Here is a 25,151-nt window from a genome sequence, read left to right on the forward strand (position 1 = left end):
TTTGTTCCTGTTAAAGGTGCCAAATAAAATCAGCAACAAAACACTTCTGCAGCAGTCACACAGGCACACTAACTCACTCAGCTCGGCTTGTTTACATGATTTATGGTATATTGTGGTAAATGCTGGCAGACTGGGGTAGACCTGCAGCACAGACTTGATGCGATTATTAGCTGCAGGGGGTTATAAATGCATTTGTGCACTGGTATACATGCTCCACGATCTGCTACTCCAAACCGACAGTGTGTTGACCTGCTGACGTGAGGTGATGCACATGCTCATATTGCTGAATGACACGATGAGCTCATGCACTCACTAATTTTATGAGATCATATGCAGAGACATGTAAAACAGCAAGACACAAATGCTAAATATTACGAGTCCATACTGACATCATCTTCTTGAGGCAGATGTCTTCTTTCTGTCGTTTCTTGAGGCCGTTTCTTCTGACTACTAATGTTTTGAATGTCTAGACTGAATGTGACGGTTTATGATGGTTTTCGTGTTATTTGTGCTGTTAAGTTATCATTAATTTCCCCAGTCACATAGAATCTCCTCTTGGAAAGAAGTTTAATATCATGAAATTACAATTCATTACCTTTTTTAAGCTAAATGATTAAACATAACACATTTGCTTTAATTAAATGGTAAATGGTCTGTATTTGTATAGCGCTTTACTTAGTCCCTGTGGACCCCAAAGAGCTTTACACTACATTCAGTCATCCACCCATTCACACACACATTCACACCAATTACGATTTTAAAACTGCTTTTTGCACAAAGCTTTGTACAAATATTTGCATTTACGCTCTTTATTTTATTTAATTTTAGCAGTTTTCTCTGTGCCACTGGTCAGTTTTTGTTTTTGTAGCATAATCTTCCAGTCTAAAGTTCAAAAGGTAATCCAAGTTAATGCAGAATATAAATTATATATAACGACATCAACACTGTATCAGAGAAATCAGCTGGTGTTACAACTCAACACAAGTAGACATACCGGGCATGTGCCAACACATCTACTTTCTCACAGTGATACCAGCCAGTCGCGTATTCCACCTGACAGTCTCAGACTTGTGTGTGTTTGTTATAGCAGCCTGCGTGGGCTGATTGAGGGATTACCCATGAGTCAGTGACTCAAAGACCCCTGTGCTCACAGTAAACACCCACACAGGCATTGCTCAGTTTACCTCACATAGCAGTTAGAGTGAAGATTGGTTTGAAAATGCCTCTTGCAACAATGATCAGTTTCGGAGCAGAGAACAGGTCAAACCAGAAACATGTCATCATACAAAGAGTTTTTACTGCACACCAGTGGTGAAACAAGCACTCACATACTTTTAGTCACATGCATTGAGTAAAAAATACATTATCTTTTAAGCATAACACTAACGGAAAAAGGTACTGTAAGGCATGGTCGTATTTATGGAGGCATTTGCATAAACAATTTATTCTTTATTTTAAAAAAGCAGATGATGCGTGTTAAAATGAGTGTAGCAAACAAATTACGGATGGTGCTGCTATATAAAAATACACTCTCTGAATAAATACATACTTTTTACCACAGGGTTACACACTCAGACAGAAATATTCACAAAATAGTTACAATTATTTGAAATGTTAAAATGTAAGCCTTTGACTGAACATTATTATTTACAATAGGTCATCCTGTGTCTTTGCCGGGCACTACTGATTTGCTTCAAGTCTTTGTGCCACATTGTACACCATGTAAGCTTAGGCCTTTCTCATTTCTGTTTCTCTTCTGGTGACATCTGTTTCATGCTTTCGTCCTTCTCCACATTTCCTTGTTTGTAATGTGGTCACACCAGTTTAACTTTGAGATCTGCCTGACACATCTTCAGTGGAAAATATTACCCTTCTTATCAGTTTTGACTGTACTCATCCACGTTTCACTGTCCCACATAACTGCTGTTGTCGAGCTGGAGTGTCATCTCAGTGGCGGTGACAGAACAGGTGGAGCACATTCTTTGGAAACCACCACTATCCATCCCCAATCAAACTAGCATGTAGAAATGTTTTCAAGAGGAAACCATCTCCACACAGTATTCGAACTTAACCTTGTCTGTGTGGCTATTCCTCTCTTTTACCCTTTTCTCATTCACTCTGTTCGCATTTAGTGACTTTGTCCTCCATCATGCCACCACACACTCCACCTGTGTCTCTGATCCTCGATCCACTGTTTGAATCCTCCAGGGCTCCTCCCCTGTCCATCCTTGGGATGTGCCTAGGCTCCCATCACCAGCCTCAAGTTGACACACTGCTGGATCTGGGCATTGGCTCTCAATTACTGTAAAATAAGTTTTTATTTCATATAAAGAGAGTATTGTATGTTAACACTTAATTATTGATCAAAAAATGAACAGTGTATTTGCCAATATCTTGTGAATCCACAGAATGACAATTTTAAATTCAAATTCAAAGAACAAAGTTCAACTAAAGTTCAACACTTTCTATAAATGCCTATTTAAATTCCCCTTATTTGTGGTTAAAACATGTATGGACATCTTGTATAAAATAGCCATTTAGCCATAAACCCATAACGACCCTTCGCCCAGACACGAGTAAGTGCTCTACACTAATTTTTACTGATCTGCATCAAATTCAGTCATAAAGGAGACTTTGTAGTGACTTCTGAAAGATAAAGACATTAATGTAATGATTCATTTATCAGTGCGTGTCAGTGTACTCAAACTAACCTGTGCAGGTGTGTGGCTCCTCTGTGTAGATCTGCAGGAAGACGAGCACAGACAGGAACAGAAGACAGCGACAGGCCTTGTCAGGAGCTTCCCTGAGTGGGGGCCTCCTGCTCTGAAAGGCTGGATACAGGACCCGACGGGGACGGCGAAACCGAGTTGGAGAGGGAGGTGGAGAAGAAGAGTAGGATGTTGTCAGGGTACTGGATTCTTCCAGAGGCCCCAGGGCAACAGGCACAGGTTTGCAGCAGGAAGAGAAAGGCATTGTCGACCCTTAAGCTTCTTCTTTGTCCTGCTAGTCTTATGTTTCAGCTTCTCTGTGCTTTGGTATTCTGATCTTAATACCTTTATATTATTATCAGGAAGTCTCTATTATAAACAGCTCCTGCTTCTCTTTGTCAGACTTCAGATAGTTTTTGCACGCAGCATATGCATCTGTTTTGCCCTATCTATCTTCATCACCAGTCTGGTTCTAGGTCTGAGTTTGAAGCACACACTCTTTAAATATGTGCAGAGTAGGTGTTGTCAGTCTGCCTTTGGCCAGTTGGACGCCACCCACCTCGGGAATTATTGTTGTTAGGAGTTAAGATTATTTTTGGATGCACGCAAACTCCTTTCCCCCCCAAGGAAGCTTTTCTGCCTCCTCCTCCCTACAAATCCCTGCTGTAGGGAAAATCCATGGTGCAGCTGCATTACCACCTCAAGTCAGAAGGCAAAGTTGAGGATTGCTGGCTCAGTTAAATACTCTCCATCATCACCATTCTGCCATGAAGTTTAATGAAATGTGTCTAACAGTGTCTTGTTGATAATACATTTGACTGGGGCCTTACACACGGAACATTTTTACTCACGGACTCAACAGGTCCACGTATAACGCCACAATTCCTTAGAAGGAACTTTATTTTTCAGAAGGATTTTTATCTTTGGTTTTTACATATCATCACTGGCGGATATGTTCCTTCGGCAGCACGAGCAAAACATCTTCTGGAGCTCCAACTAACTGATTTTTATCAAATAAAAGTACATTCAAGTCATGTTTTATGGTCAGCCTCTGCAATAAAGGTGAATGCCACAGAAAAAAGATGCACAGTAGACAAGCACACAATTCTAGAGCTCAAAGAGTAAAGCTACAGGTTTCCTCACCTCTCCTTGCGTGTGGGCTGAACTTGTGTCTTCCCTCTCTCCTCAGGCTTTGACCACAGAAATTTGCTGAAATTTCTGGAATGTATTCAGGGTGCTTTGATTAGCTTTTTGTCTGTATTTTTGCACGCGACACACAATATATCATCAAATGCATTACAGTAAAGCTGCAGAGTCATTTATCCCAAAGTGCTGCATGCAACAGGCAGTGAGTGGACACCGACTGTCATGCAGTGATTCCACTAATTTTGACATTATAAGTCGCATGCACTTGAAAGGCTGTTGTAAGAAAGACAGACTTTTTGCTTTTCTCTTCATTTACAGCTTCTTTGTGTGCTGTTAAAACTCGCAAACAGTTAAATCTCAAGTTGCCTCACAGAGCCTCAAATCCTTCAAACATTTCATAATCCATATGTTCTTATTTATCTGCTTCTCCAGTCAAGATTGTATTGATTACTGTGTTCTGTATTATGATGAATCAAACACATTCGCAAAGGCTCTTAAGTGATGACTTTGTATTTGCAGTTGACATGTATTAGATGTGCTGGTCTTCTGTCGGGTTCTTTTGATAAGCTGTAGTTAAACAAAAACATGTTTTGATGTTACTGTTATGGTTTTGAACTAATCGCTCATTTTGAACTAATCACAATTTTAAATGAACATTTTATATCATAAATTCTTAAAATTACTCAAACCATGACACATAATCAATCTCATATTTTGGAGCATTTATTGGAGTTTTAATCTGTTTATTTAGTATGTTAATTATATCTAGTTTGGGTTTAGTATGTCAAGTCAAAATCAATGTGTGGTCAACGCATCCTCAGTAGCATCCGTTGTTTCAACTTTCCAGTTTTAAAATCTCGAGAACACGCTATGCAATCAGAAGAAATATTTTCCAAGCTTGGAAAAAGGGTAAATCCGAGGAGCACGTGAGCGTAAGCTGTGATTCACTTAGGGAGTGTCAGTGGTTCAAGCCCTGACCAAAGGGAACAAATATTTCACTCAAGTATTGTCCTTTAGCCTATTTATATTAAGACTCATGTAATCTTTCTGTCCCCACCCAAAGCTCATGTTTGATCCACAAAGAAAGTGAAAAGGATATAAAAGACAAAAGAAGAAAAATACTGTTGAAATCCTTTTGCTGTGGTTGCAGTTAGTTGCATCAATTTTAGACTGACAATAAAAAGCAACAAAGATGTAAGATGTTAACACACTCAGCTGATCCCACAGACCACAACTGTTCAATGACTGTTAACATTAGGGTAAAATAATATAAAAATACATTTATAAATATTATTTTACAATAAACACTGTAATAAAACCAGCACCTGTATAGGTAGATAAAAAAATAAAACGTAACAGCTTTTGTCATCAGCATTGTTTAGTGCGCGCAGGAACGTAGCGTAAGACAAAGCTCATGTGCACGCGTTGTGCTTTGGAAGCATTAACGTCACTCTTTTGTTCACATAATATAGCAGGTAAAACATTCTACGGTGAATGGTTCACACGTCACACAGTTGTGTGAACACACACTACTGTGGCAAATTTAGTGTTTTTCTAAAAACAAGAAGCACTCTGAAAACACAAACCTCCACCAAAGCAGGTCAACTCTGGACAGTATTTACTTTTAAGCGACTAGTAGCCTACTACACTTTGTGTATATACATTTTATTTTCTTAGGTTTTTTTTTAAAGTGTACTTTGTACAGAAAAAATCCAATGAGGCTAGCATGCTAGATGTTGAAACATAATTGATAATAGGCATTGATTTGTTAATAGCTGGACATGAATAACTTGAGGTTGTGATATATTATTATAGGCAGCTTGTTCTCTTTCTCTTGAAAACACTTTCCTTAGAGATGTAACACATTTCAACGTGAATGTTAATCATCGCGTTCTCCTAGTTCAGATATAAACTTTTAGAGAAACCTTACTCAGCACTGTGCAAATGAAAGGAAATGATTCAGACTCTGTAGGACAGGTACTGGCATGGCTTTGCCGAGTCTGGTACACCATGCTCATCCTTCTGTCTTAAAATGAAACGGTAAATGGGTGGTGGTAATGGTAATGGTAAATTAATGTTAATTGCAAAGACTCCTTAGTTACATGTTTTGGAAAATTACATGTGGGTATAAAACAAAGAGAAAAGCAGAAACCAATATTATAAATGGCACGGAAAACTACAGACTGTATGAACTGTACAAACTATATGAAGACCTGGGTCTGAATCTACAATAATATAAAATCACATTAAATTGGACTTTCTATAGTTCTGTATTCATGTTCTGTTTCTTATGTTATATCATGGCTTTTTTGTTGTCTGAAAAAGGGCAAAATGTGATTTATTTGTATTTGAAGTTTAAAAGAAATAAACTAAAGGGACAGAGCCACAATAATTTTGATTTAAAAGTAATAGAATTGTGACACACAGCAGGATTAAACAATTTAGAAAATGGGATCTTTATCATAACCCAGTATCTAACAAGGCATAAATTTATTCATTCGTTGTTTGTCGGGTTTGTTTGTTTTGTTTTTTCAAATTACTGAAAGTGTCGTGATTCAAGGAGCTTTCTGCTTAAAAGAAACCAAACAAGTTCTGGTAAAAACTGTGTTCGTTTTTCCATCTAACTTTGTAACACTAAAATGCAAAAGAAGGATGATGTGTAGGAGATGCCCCCATCGTACGCTCAAATGCTCTTGCCCTCAAGGCTAAACCCACCGGAGGAGATTTAATGCCTCACATCCTTTACCACAAATACATCATTTTTATGATAAAGCACGCTTACTAGTGAATACTAAAACTCAGTTGCCTAATAGCATATTCTTCAGCGCAGGAACACACAGGCACGCATTCCAAAGATTCCACTCCATTCAGGTGGTTTACCTAGGAAAAGGGATCCTGGTGCGGTGGGATTACCAGAAAGTCTTTGTGTATCAGAGGGGATGCGATTGGCACAGACAACCAATACTTCCTCCCCTTCATTCTTATTTTAATCCTCCATGTTTGTCAGCAGCCCTAATGCTGTTTGATGCTTCAGACTCAGCTACACATCGTTTGTACTGGCATGGAGACGGAATACCTATCTCCTGGTTCATACCTGAGAGGAAAAGGCTCGGCCTTTGGGCTGCAGGAAACAAAAGGTTAAGGCAGGTTAGCGCTTGAAAATCAAAGTTATTACAGCCTAATGCTACAGACAAATATTTCCCTGAGCAGTAATCACAGGAGCTAACACCCTGCCCAAAGAATTCAGCTTCATTATTTAGCTTTTGTTTCGAAAGAGGGAAATTCCAGTTTCAATTCATCTAAATTGTGAAATGGGCCTCGTTCCAACTCTTCTTATAATTGGTTTAAAATGTAGGTGGATAATAACTTCATCCAACAAGATTATGGTTTGAATATCAGAACATTTCTACCTCCTCTAAATGAAACCCTCTCAATTTAGTGCCAAACTCGCAGCCTAACCAATTTACCTAACCAATTTACCTAACCAATTTACCTAACCAATTTGAGCTAAGTTTTATCCCTCAGACCACTGAAGCCATGTAAAACAAAGAGAGGCATCCAAAAAAAAAATAATTAAAAAGAACACACAGCCTACTTTGATCTTAAGGGGGGCTGGACCAGTGAAACTCTCCTTTCTGTAAATGTAAAGAAGTTTAACTATGCATTTAGTCCCTGAGATATCTTACAGTATGGTACACCTCAGTGTTTCTGCATGATAAATGTGTAAATTCAATTTAAAAGTTCTGTTTCTCATTGCCCAGTTGTTTATCTGCTACTTAATTACGTTGGTGTGATATGCATGGCCACGAAGGAGGTCTTTTTCGGTAGGAAACTTTATAAATCATATGCAAATACAGTTAAAATTCCAAGATTTATACCTTTACTCCTTTACATTTTCCAAAGCTGGAAATGTGAGTGGGCCAGATTGGAGTCTTTGCCAGGTCAACTTTGGTCCCGGGGTCTGTTTGATGGCCGTGGTCTGAACCCAACTGGTCCTCACAAAGATAACTGCAACATTATTACTGTGGTGTGATTAGGCAACATCTGTAAACATTGCATCCTTTTTATAAGCAGGGCATGTGAGAGATGCAACTGCATTACATTCATGCAAGGGCCTACTTTACATGTACTTTACAGAGTGCACCTCTATTTACAACATTTTCCTGCAGTGAATAACTTGAAAATATTGTAATTATTGTGGGAACATCTAAATGTTTCTGAGCTGAGATAAGCGAGCAGCATTCTAGTATCCTAACAACATCAGTGGCATTCAGGATGTTGTAAATGGTAAAGGTCAGGTGTAATTTGAGTTGGTAAGTGGTTTCTAAAGGTTTTGTTCTTCTTTGTCATGGCAGTTAAAAGGTATCCGTTTATATTTGTTCCAAAAGCACAACCTGTAATTTGAAGGCTAATAATAATAATCGCAGCACCAAGTGGAATTTATCAGTGAGCACACTGGGTTTCAATTGAACAGCCTGTCCGTATTTGACTTTATGGTGTTATGACAACTGATGAATGCTCCACCTCCACCACCGCCACCACCTGCCACTCTTTAAATTTGCAAACATCCACCACAATCCTCTAGAACAATTCCTAAAGGTTTTTTCGTTTAAAGTAATTTAATAAAATTCTACTTTAGAGAGTTAGATACCCATGGCCTCATGCTTTAGAGCAGTGTGATTGGATTTACTGACTAAAGGAAAATTAAACTGAAAACGTAAATGTTTGATGGCGCTGACTTTCCATCTGTTGCCAGGTAAAACTGTGTTACTACAGCAAGCAAATGAGCCAGTCTCATGCGCTTCATGTCTTTAAATCTCTTTGTGATATTGTCAGCCAGTCAACACAAAATATGAGACTAACTGGAGGAGGAGCAGAAGCTGATTGCTGTGTTCAGCAACACTTGGTGTGCTTTTAGGTTTAATTACCGGCTGCCATGACAACTGGGAAACAAACAGGTAGCATATTCACACACAGATTGGTAAAAACATTGTTTAAGCAGCTATTTCGATGTGTGCCTCTCCTGTGCTCAGCAGCCCGAGGCCTGCAGCAGATCACGTTCTCGTCTCTCATTCTTTTTATCTGTTGTTGCTGCAACTAGGACACAAACTCTAATGTTAATAGGACAGGGTTAAGGTTTAGGTGCTCTTACTGTGGCAAAGTTCAGGAGTAGTCAAGAATTAAAATATTGGTAATCAAAGGACAAGGAGAGAGGTATAAAGCTGGCTGTTGTAGCCAAAGATGGTTTGGGACCAGCAAATACCAGAAAACAAAAAATCTTTGCATAAACATGGAGACATAACTGTCACTGCAGACAGTCCTGGCTAAAGGTTTTAATATTGTGAGATATGACAAGGCATTACATGCAAGGATAATGAAGATTTTTGTATGTTTTCTGTACGTGCGTGTTTGCTCGACTCACATTAAATTTAATATGCAAATAATCAGTGATTATTTGCCAAGAGGAAGAACTCAAAAAGTTTTTTGCATCTTGCTGGAATAATTGATAACTTATAATTCATTGGAAAAAAAAAAGAATGAACCTTTTCTGAGAGTTTAATTTGTCTAAAGTTTCTATGAAATATCTTAGTGCTAGAGTTGTAGTTTTTCACAAAAGGAAAATATATTTTTAGAAAATGAACTCACGACTCGTGTCGTGAGAGCTGAATGTCTTAACCTCCACACCCTCACTTTCCACCACAAGCTGTTTTGTCTCTCTGCTCATGTCTTCCACCATCTAATCCTTTCTCAGTGAGGAAACATATCCATCTCACTTTTCGTGCAAAGAGCACATTATTTTATTTTGACAGCATCGTCCTCCCAGGGGCCGATGCAACAGAGAAAAACAGACAATAACACAGAGACAGCTGAGTTACAGTATGCCGGCCTCGGGCTGAATATCTGTGGGTGGTGGAGGTAGCGTGCAGGACACTTCACAGGTTATGACAATGTGCATAGGAGAAACCTCAGCAATGATTATGATTGACTGTACCTGAAGGTATGCAAACACAGGTGTATGCTGGGTTTGAACTCTGTTCGAGTCACACGCAGCTAACCAAACATTTTACTTTTATAAGGTCTGACTGAATATTGGAATTGATATTTTTACTTTGTGCCAAAAGAAAGATCGTGCTCAATCTTCAGAAACTGAAAACACATAATTAGTTCTAAATAATATAATTAGATATAATTAGTTTGCCCAGCTGTGGTTGTCATATTGTAACATAGCTACTGAGGTCTGTTATTTAATTAAGTAGTAAGTAGTAGTCTTCATATTAGGATTTTTATGAGACTTCACGCTTTGTTACATAGAAACTTGTAAACATCACATTCACTTTTTAAAATGTACGCCTACTGTTTCCTGCAAAAGACCAAGGATCAAGGTTATTATAGTTTACCAACTGAAATAATTTTGTAAACCTAACTAAAACAAAATCATATCACCCAAAAAATCAAATACCCTAAGTTTTAGTATTTGTTAATTTTGACTTCGGATGTCTACAAGCTTGCGAGTCAACTTCAAAAAACTAAATGAAGACTAAATATTTTCAAACAATAAAAACTACACTGGAAACATAACCTGAAACCAAGAAATTAAAGAAATTAAACTGAATCAAAGTCACAAATTCAAACAAGTGATATGAAAAAAAGAACAAAGTAAATGAGTCATTGAGATCAACTTGATTTTGTGAACTTTGTGTGTCTGTTTGAGACCAAACAGAGTAATTAGAGAAACATTTTGGTTTGGCAGCCACATGTTCAGGGAGCACCTCTATTTGCAGGTATTAATAGATCCGTGGGTTGGACGACTCTCATGGTGCGTCTTTTGTGTTGAGGGATTTTGTCAGAACTGAAGAAGAGGAAAAAAAAAAAATCTACGGACTGATAAAAACTTCTGAAGTCTTCATGTAACCTTTCATCAACCTCTGCTCTCTGTACAAAAGGTGAACAATGCAGTAAAACTGTCAAGGCTAAATTATATACACACATATTCAGTGGCAGTGAAGTGTTCATAACTCCTTCCTCTGTTGCGATGCATCTGCTGTGACTGCATAATTTGAAGGTGTAGTTACGCTTTAAAAGCCCACAAATGTAAGCCTGTTGATAGTCAGAGACCATGCATTTGTGTTCTTTACCTCACAAAGCAGTACTGAGCTTTTGTCATGGGGAGTAATGCGATCAAACCCAGAGCAGACTGACTGTCAGCCAACAGACAAGCATGTACAGCTCTGCAGCTTGAGAGGTGCTGTGTTTCCTCTGCATGTGCAAGGTGGCTCTGTAGACAGATAAGAAGCTCAGGAGCATGAAAACTAAGGGCAGTAAACAGTTATCAGTTACAGTGATTATAAGTGTCTATAAAACCATGCAATTAGTAATTAGGTGCTTCAGGATAATCCCAATACATGTAAACAATGATATAAATGACTAAACTAAACTAAAAAAACAAACTAAAATATAATATATAAAATAAATCAGTTATTATTATCACAATAACTGTATAACTGGGCATTGTTGCTAGAATTGCTAGATTTCCTTTCAGATAATTCATTAATCTCATTAATGTGACTACTAAATTTGTAAACTGAAAATCAACTTTGCAAATAAACAAACGAAAAACAAACTGAAGTCTTAAATGAACCATAACAACCAGCAGACTATATATACATTTGCATTTAGAGCAAATACATCAAGCGCTGAATATTTCAAGCGGTCCCTGAATGCAGCGTATCCTGGCAACAACTAACATCGTTTCTCTGTGCTATTTGAAAATGTGCTGTTAAAGGAGTGGAGATAAAACACAGCACCAACAAGTTTATCGTAAAAAAGGCGGAAAAATCAGCAACTATGGCAGATGAGACAGTTCCTGCTGACAGAGACAAGGCTTTATATTTGACACAAATTCAGTTCTTAGATAAGGAGCTGGAAAGGTAAGAAACCATTGCTCTATGTTGCTGCTCCTCTGTTGATAAACAAATCAGCTCTGTAGTTAAGGGATCTTTTTATCATTTGCGGATTTTAGCCAAAGTCAAGTCTTACCTTTGCAGGAACGATCTAGAAAGAGTGGTCCATGCTTTTATTACTTCACGGCTAGACTACTGCAATTCCCTCTATGCTGGCCTAGATCGTTCCTGTCTACATCGCCTTCAACTGGTGCAGAACGCTGCCGCTCGCCTGTTGACCGGTTCAAAAAAAAGAGACCACATCACTCCGGTTCTCTGCTCTCTCCACTGGCTCCCAGTTGCCTTTAGGATTGATTTTAAAATCTTATTGCTGGCTTTTAAGGTTTTAAATGGCACTGCACCTTCTTACCTGTCAGAACTCCTTAGTACTTATCGCCCCAGGAGATCTTTGAGGTCAGCCGACCTGATGCTTTTAGATGTTCCCAGGTATAAATTAAAGACAAAGGGAGAGAGGGCGTTTGCTGTGGCTGCACCCAGACTGTGGAACAGTTTACCTCCTCACGTCAGACTCTCCAAAAGCCTAGAAACTTTTAAAACCGCTCTTAAAACTCACCTCTTTTCATTGGCTTTTAGAAAGGTTTAATTTATTTGTTTTATATATTTTATTTTATTTTTATCAGCGAGGTGTTATTACGAAATTGTGTTCTATTGTATTTTTATCTGTATTTACTGTACAGCACTTTGGTCAGCCTTGGTTGTTTTTAAATGTGCTCTATAAATAAACTTGACTTGACTTGACTTGACTTGTTGGGTAAACGACTTTTAACATAACACAAAAATGGTAAATGGCCTGCATTTGTATAGCGCTTTTCTAGTCCATAGGACCCCAAAGCGCTTCACACTACATTCAGTCATTCACCCATTCACACACACATTCACACACTGGCGATAGCAAGCTACATTGTAGCCACAGCTGCCCTGGGGCGCACTGACAGAGGCGAGGCTGCCGGACACAGGCGCCACCGGGCCCTCTGACCACCACCAAAAATGTCCCAAAACTTTTAAACACGTGATTATAGAACAGCTTCATAGGTTACATGTATCTGTGTGTGCTTCATCAGCTTTTGGATCAAATGGCAGCTATGTTGTGACTGACTGTTTTTATCTTGAAGGTTTCTACAGTACCAGCTACTAATAACATGGTGCCTAACTGCTATGCAATTCTTCTTACATGTGATTTTAAAAAAATCTGAAAGACATTAAATTAAATTAAATAGTGACAACAAACAGCCTCAAATCCATAATTTAATTATGAAAGCTAAAAATTCTATTTACTGTAAAATATAGAAGAATAACTTTAGCTGACCTGGGTTTGAATCCTCCGTCTGAATCTGAGCCCGTAGTTTCCTTATGATCTTTACCTCAGGTGTAAAAAAGGAAGCAACATTACAATCCTTTTTCAGAATCAGAGTCAAGAACTTGAAACTTTCTTCAGTGTGGCAATGACATAGCATTTATGCATAAAATAACAAGAAAATTTTCTGTATCACCATCTGAATATGATTAGACCTACATGCAAATTCCAATGACAATACAACACATATTTCACAACAACAAAACTTAACAGCTACATTTGCTATAAATGCAGTCCATCAGCAGAGACTCTATATCTCTATACTGTAAATAAAAGAGTTAGTGAAAACGTGGCGCTTCCAGATGATTTTAAAGCAAAACTCTGAACATGACATGATCTGGACCAGGTTATCTGTTCAGCAAAAGTTACAATGGCAAAAAGATAACCATCTTTCAGACTCTAGGCTCAACTCACCTCCTTAACCTGTCAACCTCACCTCACCCCTCTGTAAGGACCAAGTAAATGTATTTCTTCCTCAATTATAAAATCTTAAAACTTCCTTTTTCACTATTCTGATGTACCAGCTACAGCAGTTTCAGCTCAGCATCTCATATTAGATTCATAAATTCTAAACCCATATGTCCTTTTTTGTACTGCAGGTGTCAGCTCAGATGTGACGAGCTGAAGAAACTGATAGATGACCTCAGAATTTGGTATGGAGCAATGGGGAGGGACAGGGACGATATATGTAATTACCTGACAGACTCCTCAAATGCAGTAGAGAAAAAGGTTGCGGAGCTGAGTAAGGTGTTGGAGCATCAGCAGCAAGCTGACAAAAAGGAAACCGATGAGCTCAAGCTGCATCTCAACCAGCAGAAGGAGGAGCTACAGAAGGAAGTGGACAGACTCAAGTCAAAGAGCACGTTGCAAAGTGAGATAGACGCTGAGTCAGATCATTTATTATTTTTCATCATCTTGTGTTCGGTTAAGTCAGCTGGTCTAAACATGGGGCAGAAGTTGGCCAGTCCATCACAGAGACGCACCACCACATGCCACATGCCCAATTTAGAATCAGCAGTTAACCTAAGATGTGTATCTTTGGGGTGGGGTGAAGGTGGATTAGCTGGACCCACACAGGTACAAGACGAGCACACAAGGCCCAGCCAGTCGGGAGTTTGAAACCAGGAACCTTCTCACTAAGAGGCAACAGTGCTAATGAGCTAGCTGCTGCACCACTGTGCACATTTATAGCCAGACCAGGAGAAAAATATATTAATTTGATTGTGGGTTGAACCTTAAAATTGCTGTTTTAAATTTTGTGTCTGCCTTTTTGAGAGATTTGCAAAAACATCATAACCACAGTGTCCAAACCATGATTTTTGCAAAACCGTTGTTGAGACTGTGTGAAGCTTACACTGGGATGTTTCTAGCTTCCTGTTTTCATTTGCACCTCCTTTCCACCACTCAGAGGAGAAGCTGGACCAGCAGCAGAAGGAGAGGGAGAGGATGACACAGCGACTGGCCTACGTGGAGTTTATTGAGAAGCAGCTATACACTACGAGGGAAGAATATGGAGCTGCCATCGCCAGACTGCAGAAACAATTGGATTTACAGGGGGCAAAGTAAGGTCTAGTGCAGAGTTAAATTCAAGCTACAGTTATAACTGCAGGAGGAGTTGTTCCCTCTGGATGCTGCGTCGACTTACTGACCCCTGTTCTCCAACAACAGAGTGTTTCAAGACTGTGAGAAACAAGTGTGGAGCTCCATCAAAAATAAAGTTTCAGCAATTGTTGAGGAGGAGAAGATTCAGCACGCAGAGGTGCTTAAAAAAGTCAAGGAGCTTACAGCAGAGAGCTTTAAACTCTTGAAAGAGAAATCCATCCTGCAATGCCAAGAGAGTGAACTCTGTCTTGAAGTACAAAACATGAAGAGGGACAGCCACGCAGCTAGCCAGGACATCATCCAACTCAAGGAGGTACGATGTCTGCATAGAAGGGACATAAATGTGCCTGCGTAATTCCTAGAGGTTGTGGTAGCTTGAATTGGTACATCTGCCTTCTGTTTAAAAAGTTGATGTTACATTGCTACATGCAACATACAAGTCTTATTGCTTTTTATTATTATGTAGAATGAGGCATGTGGGAAGATATGTATTGCCTTAAAATATTGTAACACTATTTTAACTGATAACTCGTTTTCATTCTTCATGTCTCCATATTTATCACCCGATTTACAGAAAGAAGATCACCTGTCGAAGAAGTGCCAGCAGCTCAAGGTTCAGCTGAATAACTACAGCCTCTTGCTGGCCAAGAAACAGGACCTGAGGTCTTTACTTCTTTACTTTTTATTTATTTCTGTTTCTCCAAGATTATTTTTTTAACTTCCTGATAGTAGCAACATACAAAAGCTTTAATAGAGACTTTAACAGAGACAGCTTCTCTACAGTCAGATGCTCTACCACTGAGCCACACCCACATTGGGTCAACTTTTATTCTGTGTTATAATTTCAGACAGCAGCTGAACTTGGATTCTGAAGTGTGCAGTCAAAAGAAAGCTGAGGCAGCTCAGCTGGAGGCTGAGCTCCAGGAGGAGATGAGTAGGAGGAGGCAACTCAAGGCAGACATGGAGAAAGCAGCAAACATTCTGAGACCTGCTGTGATGGTAAGAACACAGCCTGACAATAACTATGGCCTTTAGCCATTTGATTGCAGCCACAGCATATCATAATGTTTGTATGGGAGATAGTTCTGTGCTTGGTGGTCCAGTTTGATTGGTATTAATTGAAGACTGCTGGAAATCCTCCCTATGTTCTGCTATTGAGACAGGCATCCAAGAAACCAGGTATCCAGATATTCCACAACAGGTAAAACTCTGGCATGAAGGTATAAATGTTAATTCACAAATGATACAATGGCATCATAAGACATACACAACAATAACGATGGTATCGTGAAACAGTTATTCTGTGTGTGATACGTTAGATTAGGGGCAGGGAACTTCAGGCCTCGAGGGTTTTAGACATGTCCTTGATCCAACACAGCTCATTTAAATGGCTAAATGACCTCCCCAATATGTCTTGAAGTTCTCCAGATGCCTGATAATGAACTAATCTTTTGATTCAGATGTGAGTAAAATTCAGTAATTTGTTGCAAGTTTGTTTACTTCTATTCACATTAACCTCATTCATTTTAGGTGAAATTTTGAGCCACTGTATTGATTATTGTTTTGCAAGAGGCAAGATTTCATATAAATCTTTCACCTAACTAAGATGTAATTTGCCAACTACTGGTGAGTGCTTTGATTTTTTCTGAACACAAAAAGAAACTCAAAATTCTAACACTTTCACATTAGGTGGCCTAGGGTGAAGTGAACACTATTAACTGATTAGCCTTATTGTCTTTTAACGCTATAGTATTATGAGAACAAAATATTATTTTGTGACTTACCCGCTAATGTGTACACTGTCTCATCCACCGAGATAATGGTTTTGTTCTCTGTCCTCTGAAGGGCTTAGAGAAATTCTCTGAGGCTCAGGGGAAGATCCAGAAGCTGCGTGAGATCCTGGAAAGCAACACATCCCATGGAACAGAGTCCGCTCTTTATAATTCCCCAGAGAAGAGCAGTCGAGGGCAGAAACTGCAGACATCTGGCCCCAGAACAGTCAGGTGCTTGGAAACACTTTGCCCGGTTTGTGTATGTTAGTGTAATGAGTCGTGAAAATGGTGGCCTGATATCTGCTGAAAGCTGCCAGGTTCTTCATAGCAGTGAACTGGATCTTTGCCCGACTGAGGCCCATGAGAGCCAGATTATCTCCCAGTTGGCCTCAAAATAGTCAAAAAACAATGTACGCCTCTATAAATAAGCTTTTGCTTAGTTGCTGTGACTTTTGTTTTGGTTTCAAAAACACCATGATATGTTTTTTTCTCAAAAAGAAAAGATAAAGTGCTAAGGTAAAGTAGAAAATGATAACACGCAAAAAAATGTTAATTAATAACAACAGTCCTGTCATTCTATTTGTCCTCAGCCCAGAGACTTTGAACCTTGGCACAGATCCACTGTTTTTGTTGAGCCGCTACAGGCCGGGCGATCTTGGCTTCTTACCTCGACCCAGATGGAGGTACGTCTCTGGTGCAGGACATCAGTCCACCAGCAGCCAGCTGCCACTGGCTTACAGTGTATTAGATGGAGGAGTTGTACAGGGAGATGGCCACAGGTCGTTCAGTGGTGCTTTTAGGTAATCTCAGTCTCTCACTGAATGTGCTCCTGTGGCTAGCCAACATGTCATGGAGTGGGTGGGAGGTATTATTCAGCATTGTCTTTATCTTGGACAACATTCAACACCACCTTAAGGGAATCCAGCTCCATCCCCACAACATTACTGGCCAATCAGTTTATTGAGTCTTTTTTTGGTATCTGCGACACTGAACCTGCTCCCACAGCATGCAACAACATAGAGAATAGCACTAGCCACAACTCATAGAAAATCCTGAGCATTGTCAGACAGATGTCGAAGGACCTCAGCCGCCTCAGAAAATAGAGACGACTCATCATCATTGATCAGCAGGCAGCCGTTTGCTGAGAAAAAACTCTTACGAAAGGGAATAAAGTGGAGCATTAGGGAGTTCAACATCCTCAGTATGATTTTGGAGTGGGTAGAGGACAAAAACAGAAGTAAAAGGAGTGTGAGATTAATTAGGTTGTTGGTTGTGATGTCATTTCTCAATAATATTTTTGTGCCTCTAAGAATTAGAAGTGCTAAAAAAGAAACTGTGCGGTTGGATTTTGTTTCATTATGCTTCTTTATAAATCTCTCAGGAAACCCGGCTGTCACAAGGCATTGACCGCAGCCTCTGATGATAGGTCTAACCCATCTGACCTGGCTTCTCGGGACACTCATGCAGAAGCAGGACCCTCCACCTCATCAGTCTGCTGAACCCAAATCCAGCAAGAAAATAAAAAAACCTAGAATTCTGTTCCTGCATTTCCTCTAAATGCTGATGTATTTGTCTACAAACATACTGACTTGAGAGCACGTTTAAGCATTTAACACGTCCAAATCTGTATGTCAGGTCATGTCCACATAAAGAAAAACATCAGCGTTTAAAAATTTGTGTTCGTCTCAGGAATTATTAATGATTAAAGTTTTATTCCCACACGCGTCATAATCTGCACGGTATAGTCATCATCCAAATCTGGCAATTAAACCTCACTGTTGAAGTTTTAATCATACTGGTATGTATGTACGACAGCCCGCATAAGCTGATAGTTCAGACGACAACCTGTCTGTGCTCTTAAAAAATCTCACATGGTGTACACTGTTTAAGCTATTTTGGCCTGCATACATTTGCTGCGACCTCTGCATTCCTCCATTTATTTTTTTCGCCAAAGTGCGATTTCACGACTGGATAAAATGCACGCAGCCTCAGATTTCACTACAAAAAAATTCCTAGGTGACTCTGAGTGCACAGGAAAGCACATTGAACGGTCAGCAGCAGTGAGTGTTGGCGAGTGATGCAACATGACGTAGCAGCAGTGCTACAGCTGTATGTGTGAGTCTGTTGACTTAGGTCAAACAGGAAGTTGAGGCCAATCTGGAATACCCATACTCACACGCATACACACATACGTATACAAGTCACGAGGCTCCGATACACTTGTGGGTTTTACAAGCTTTTCTGCAGCACACATAGACATAATTAATAGCATAGACATCTGTTTTTAATAAACTGGCTCAACAGTGTTTTTCCTGCAGAGGGTGACTCTCCCCTCACAGTTACATTCACCACTCTGGATCCAAAAGCCAGAGAATTTTACACAGTATGAGTTTATTATGATTCACACACAGTTTTCATGGAAATAGACAGTCATAACTACAATAAAACAGAATTTAAAGTTCTTTAAAAAAAACTGGAAAATATATTTCTTCCGGTGCCCCCCGTGTGTGGCAGCCTGTTACAGTAGCTCTGCTCGTTCTGAGTTATCTTATATATATATAATGAGTAAAACCATACATTGCACAAATGTTTGCTTCTGTTACATCGGTGTATTTATGAATTTGTTTATTTTCTGACAGGGGTCAGAAACAACTTGCTTTAGCTTGAGTAAGGGCATAATTTTACTTTTTCTGGATTTCAAATCCAAGTTTTTCACTAATATTGAAACTACACTTGGCTTCAATATGACTGGCACAACCATACCCAAGCATGGATCTTGAACACTCCCAACAACAACAGGTAAAGGTGCCTCCGTGACTGATAAAAAAATAATGAGTAAACTGCCCAAATAAGCCGCATGTCTGTGCTTCACCACAGTTTTTCTTTAGCACAAACTCAGTGAAATTGAATTCTGTTTTATTATATAGCACCAAATCAAAGCAACCGTTGCCTCAAGAGAGTTTAGATTATAAGGTAAACACAGTACAATAATTCAGAGAAATTCCCTAGATTGAAACAATCCACTTTGAGCAAACACTTGGCGACAGTGGGAAGGAAAATCTCCCTTTTTATAGGAAGAAACTGCCTGCAGAACAAGGCTCAGGGAGGGTCAGCCATGTGCAGCGACTGGTTGGGTGGTGGGGGCTCTCACATTTTAATGAAGATTGTGCACGAGACGCAGGGGACTGTAGACATGAGGACAGTCACAACCATGCCTGGTGTCCATATGACCAGGAAGGGTTGTGCATTAATCATCAGATGATTAAGGGGACAAATTAGTTTAGAAATTATAATCAACATCTGACTATGTGGGTTTTTTCTCTGCAAGTCAGATCTGATCAAACCACAGGTTTACTCTTTAATAAAGCTGATTGTTCAGACTCTAAATGAAACGCTATCAGTGATACCCACTTTTCTTAACCTTAACTTTGAATCCTACTTATTTGGTAATAGTTAATAAAGCAAATCACGTTGCTGAAAACACTTCATTTAAGAAATTTCAAAACTAATTTAAGTGTTTATGCAATAGAACTCTGATGGATCCAATGCCAAATAATTAGCTAATTGTATCCAATTACACAGAATATTAACTATAACGTAACAAAAGCAGTTTTCTCCTTTGTGGAGCTCCCATTAGTGGCATCAGGCCTGTTCTTTCTGAGGAAAACCAGACTAGCTGACCATCCAGTCCCGCCCACGTGCCCACGTACACCATGGAATCCTGGGAAAGAGGCAAATCATCATGAGACAATGTGGATGTTCTTCCATCCTTCGTCAACAACAAGCCTTCTATCATACAAACAAAATGTGTGTGTGTGTGTGTGTGTGTGTGTGTGTGTGTGTGTGTGTGTGTGTGTGTGTGTGTGTGTGTGTTGGGCAGAAAAATGAAAGTGTTCTGAATGAGGTCAACGCACCAAAGAAATGTTGCCGTCCTCTCCTGTCCTCGCTTACAGAAAATGTCAGACTGTTCCAGGAGCTACTGAGTGAAATGGTTATTTCTTTTTTATATGGGTCTATATGAAGGCAAACAGTGCATTGTAAAAATATATAAGAGATTCATACACCTGGAAGAAAAGTGGGGATGAAAAGTTTTTTATTGTAATTTTATTTGTATAACTTTTTTTCTCTTTTTTGCACATTTATGTCTGCTGTACTTGTGTCTGAGGAATGAAAGAAAGAAGTTGGAAAAAATTAAATGTTGGATGCAAAATGTTACTACAAAGGTTCAGGTCCAGCTCCTCTCTACTACAAGCTACTACGAGATGTTACATTGGGAACAAAGCCTCATATCAGTTTTGTCTCTACAGCTTTTCTCTTAAAAGGTTTTCTATTTGGTTAAAATTGTGTCAACTTGAACCCAACCAAAAACCCTGGCCCTGAACCGACATGGACTGATGGTGACCTGGTTCACTTCCTCCTGCAGTTCCTTTGAAATTCCTTGAGAAAATTGTTACTGATGTCATCCCTCTTGGTTGGACAGTCATTAAGGAGGTGTTGAAATGTGCATCACAGCAGATTTTTCGTGTGGGTCTGATGAAATACGGGCAATCACTTATTATTACTTATTTTGTTTTGCTTCTCTGCTTGCGTGGTTTATTACCTTCTCTCCTTTCTGTCTTCCCCCATGTGACCCAAAAATCAATCTCAGTGCACTGTCATCAAGGATATCTCATTTCTAGGAAGCAAGAAAGAGGAACTAGGAGTGAAGATGCACAGACTTATCCTTCACAGAAGTCTACTTACTAAGACTTAGTCTTTTACTAAGAAATTACAACACAACAGGAACACATGATACATAAGAATACATAAGAATGATGCGTCACCTTCTGAATACAGTTAAAGATAAAACGTTTAAATGTTTAATTGACATTTCTTAAAGGTGATCGCTACAAAAGCATGGCTACTTAATTATACTTGTTGCTTCAGTTCCTCTCTCCTTGTGTCTCCGCATAAGGTAAGTAGGTAAAGAAAGGACTCGAGGTTGTAGAAACTGAGAAATGTGATGGGTCTCATTATATACCTCTGCATCATGCATTCTGAAGTGCATTCCAGCTCATCCTCACCACATTTCATGTTATTCCTTTTGTTGTTCTCTTTTTTGATAGTAAGTGCTTTGGATCACCATCATTCACCGTGTCAGGCCATGACACGTCACAGAAAAAGTGATAGCGACCTCTGCTGGTTCAGAGTAGCCCTTTGACCAAATGAGCTGATGCTGTAGAGCTCAGGGTAGCGAAAGGGCTTGGAGCACCAACCTGGATTTAGTTGATCTTATGTTTCCGGGATTTTTCCCCCTTTAGATCTTGCGAGACTGACAGGTGGACACTTCCCTCGGATACTTTGAGGCAAATCTGTGCAGGATGACTGGTCTCTATGGCTACAAGGTTGTTTCATTGTTCATGGTGTTTTTAAGGTGTGTGCACTGATATCAAGTACAAAATCACCTCTTAACACACCTGTGTACACCCACCCACACAATCATAAAGGACATATTAAAGACATTGCAGCCGACTCACCGTGAGAAACTATTTTGTTTCACATCACGTGTTTGAGTGGAGACTTTTCAAACAATCAACCCTGAGGACGTCCTGAGCAGGTTATTGCTTCAGATTTTTAAAGCTTTGTTTCAGCTTTAGGCCATTTCAACCATGAAAGTGTAGAGGTGGAAGAACTGTAAAGTTGATTTTTGCACTTGAACAACGTTTTTTAATGCTGTGAAGTCTGGATTATTTATTAATTATGTAGAATTTTATGTGATTCAGTCATGGCCAGTTCATCAACAACCACTAATTAAGCTAACATGCATGCCTTTGGACTGTGGGAGGAAGTCAAAGTACCTAAAGGAGGCACAGGGGAAAATACCACAGAAACTCGCTTCTTTCACACTGGGTTCATTTTTCAGCCCTGGAGGCACCCTTGTGGTTTGAAGTTACCTCTTTAATTCCAGCCCACACAGGTGATTCTCAAGAAATCATGTAAGGGGTTTACTTTTCAAATATTCCTCTGAAATGAGAGAGACATACATTTTTTTCCTCTTTCATTCTGAGATGAGTGGGAAAATTATATGACAAAGGAAACCAGAGGGGATGACTTCAAATGATTTAGGAGGAACTAGACAACAAATGAATCCTCAGGTGCATAGGACTTCTGTCTCCTCCTGGGGTCAAACAGAAGATCTCTAGCATGTTAGGCAAATGTGTAAACCGCCCCACTAATCTACTGAATGAGTAAGATTTGATTTCTCCTTTTTCCTAAATAAAAAATAATTTTGTGCAATTTATATATATTTTTAGTCTGTAAATAAGGCTGTGTGTACATGGTATCTTTGCCTCTGCACATTTAATCAGAGAATCTTTCCCAACCAGGTCATTTTCATCAGTGACCTGATCACTTTTGCACATATGTGGAAACCAACATATCAATGAAACATGTGACTCTTTCTCTCTTGTATGTGGCCAGATACATATTGTGTGTTAGTACTATGCCTTTTTACTATGCCTACTTTATAACTGACATATCTGTCCTGTAAGGTAGATTTCTGATCCAGGTGATGTGTAACAGCCTCTTTAGGCACAAATCTTACTTCATATGTTGGTGCTACAGCTCCACCTGCCGAATCCAACAGGTACAACAATAAAGTGGATTATTAGTATGGGTTAATTTTTATTCAAAATGTGCCAAATATAAAGGCGTAATAATTCAGATTTAAAATAAGAACTGAGAAGGCTTGATCCAGGATCACGCACATCAGATTGGTAGGTTTGATCGAAATCTCCCTCGCTAATTATCACTAAATAACAAACTAATAAAATATCAGACTTGCTAATCAAGAGCAGACAGTTACTTCCGATTACAAGTAGAGAATAATAAAACAGTTCACCCTTAGCAGAGTTATGAAAATGGAAACTGTCCAAAGAAGCCAAAATCGATTTTTGTACCAGAGCGTAAACATGTTTTTTTTGGGGGGGAAAGAGACTGGAATTCATTGTATCAAGTTATCATCGATCAAAAACTAAGCTAACATGCATGCCTTCGGAATGTGGGAGGTAAAGAAACCAGAGACAGCACAGAGGAAACATGCCAACTCTACACGGCGGTAATTTTTGGTCCTGGAAGCTCTGCAAGCAGGCGAACCTTATGGTTTGATGTTACCTTTTTAATTTCAGGCCACACAGATGATTCTGAGGAAATTGAGCAACATGGTGTAGGTTTACGTTTCAAATATTCCTCTTGAAATGATAACAACAGAAAAGTATACATCTGATCTTTCCGGCTGCCCAGTTTTCCAGCCACATAACTGACTACAGATAAATATATGAACTGCTCTATTTATAAGTGTTTAATACTTTGTTGCCCTGTTCAGAAGTCATCTTTTTTTGTAAAACAACCCTTTAGCAGTCGGTTATCCACATTACACTAACATCTGCATGGAGCAAGGCATTGCTGGAACTGTTCCTGGCTTTTTGATGCCGTAAAGTTGTGTCTTTAGTACTTTTATAATCTTACTGATCAGTCAAGTACTTTTAGCAAACCACATTTAACTACACGTACATACAATGCATACAATACATATTCATTTTTATTTATTTACACCTTAAGCACTTTACAGCTCACATCCGTGGAAAATTTAGCACCAGATACTAGTAAAACTAACATGCATCTTTCTGACTCTGGGACGAAGCCATCAGGAGGGACGTGGAAAACATGTCAACACCAGATAAAGGCTGTTTTTGGCACTTCCAGATCGGGTTGGATGGTTTATAGTTACCTTTTGAAATCCAGCCTACACACATGATTCTAATAAAATCTTTGAACATGGTGTGGATTTCAGCACATTTTAATATTAGAGCACATTTTAATATCATTTCAATATTTCCCAGAAAGCTTCAGTTTGTCAACCATATCACTTACTTCAAACATCACTTTGATGGACCATATAGACCAGGGAAGGGCAACTCCAGGCCTCGAGGGCAGGTGTCCTGCAGGTTTTAGATGTGTCCTTGATCCAGCACAGCGAGTTGCCCACCCCTGATATAGGCCCTACATTTTTTCTACATTAAAAAAAAAAATGTTCTGGGCATTCAGCCAGAGACGTGTAGCGGTTGATAGGCAACAGTTTAGTTTGGTTGTGACGCACTTTGACGTCACAACCAAGGGATATTATATCTCTCTACCTCTATCTTGCTATATATATATATATAGATATATATATAGATATATATATAGAGATATATATAGATATATATATAGAGATATATATATATAGAGATATATATATATATATAGAGATATATATATATATATATATAGAGATATATATATATATATAGAGATATATATATATATAGAGATATATATATATATAGAGAGATATATATATAGAGAGATATATATATAGAGAGAGATATATAGAGAGAGATATATATATATAGAGATATATATATATAGAGAGATATATATATAGAGAGATATATATATAGAGAGATATATATATATATAGAGAGAGATATATATATAGATATAGGTGTACATATATATAAATATACATCACTTGTAGGGCAATTGTTCAACAACATTACACCTGAGAAGTGGGATGAGTTTCTGTCAG

General features: G+C 38.9%; 2 protein-coding genes across 11 annotated transcripts; one reads left to right on the forward strand and one right to left on the reverse strand.

Moving 5' to 3' along the window:
- Nucleotides 1–613: 613 nt before the first annotated feature.
- On the reverse strand, nt 614–16,702 carry LOC309718811 (uncharacterized protein). Of its 9 annotated transcripts, none has more exons than XR_014280083.1 (9): nt 16,556–16,702; nt 13,866–13,994; nt 13,122–13,176; nt 10,991–11,130; nt 7,733–7,862; nt 6,735–6,975; nt 3,852–3,926; nt 2,712–2,831; nt 614–2,302 (listed from the first exon to the last, which is right to left on the reverse strand). XR_014280083.1 is itself a non-coding variant. In XM_082554386.1 (2 exons), the coding sequence occupies exons 1-2, from the start codon at nt 2,971–2,973 to the stop codon at nt 2,148–2,150; spliced, it is 417 nt and encodes a 138-aa protein (XP_082410512.1). In that variant the 5' UTR covers nt 2,974–3,830; the 3' UTR covers nt 614–2,147. The 9 variants fall into 9 exon arrangements, 1 of the variants encoding a protein (XP_082410512.1); XR_014280084.1 differs by having other exon boundaries at nt 6,949–6,975; nt 7,733–7,898; XR_014280085.1 differs by having other exon boundaries at nt 7,733–7,898.
- Nucleotides 11,146–18,184, forward strand: LOC309718809 (uncharacterized protein). Of its 2 annotated transcripts, XM_082554380.1 has the most exons (9): nt 11,146–11,782; nt 13,769–14,040; nt 14,578–14,731; nt 14,838–15,084; nt 15,346–15,434; nt 15,620–15,770; nt 16,617–16,774; nt 17,134–17,226; nt 17,925–18,184. In XM_082554380.1, exons 1-9 carry the CDS (start codon nt 11,700–11,702, stop codon nt 18,040–18,042), a joined length of 1,365 nt encoding a protein of 454 aa, XP_082410506.1. In that variant the 5' UTR covers nt 11,146–11,699; the 3' UTR covers nt 18,043–18,184. The 2 variants fall into 2 exon arrangements, with proteins under 2 accessions (XP_082410506.1, XP_082410507.1); XM_082554381.1 differs by lacking the exon at nt 16,617–16,774 and having other exon boundaries at nt 11,147–11,782.
- Nucleotides 18,185–25,151: the final 6,967 nt, after the last annotated feature.

Source organism: Aulonocara stuartgranti, assembly GCF_965226115.1.
Source record: "Aulonocara stuartgranti genome assembly, chromosome: 12".
Taxonomy (NCBI): Eukaryota; Metazoa; Chordata; class Actinopteri; order Cichliformes; family Cichlidae; genus Aulonocara; species Aulonocara stuartgranti.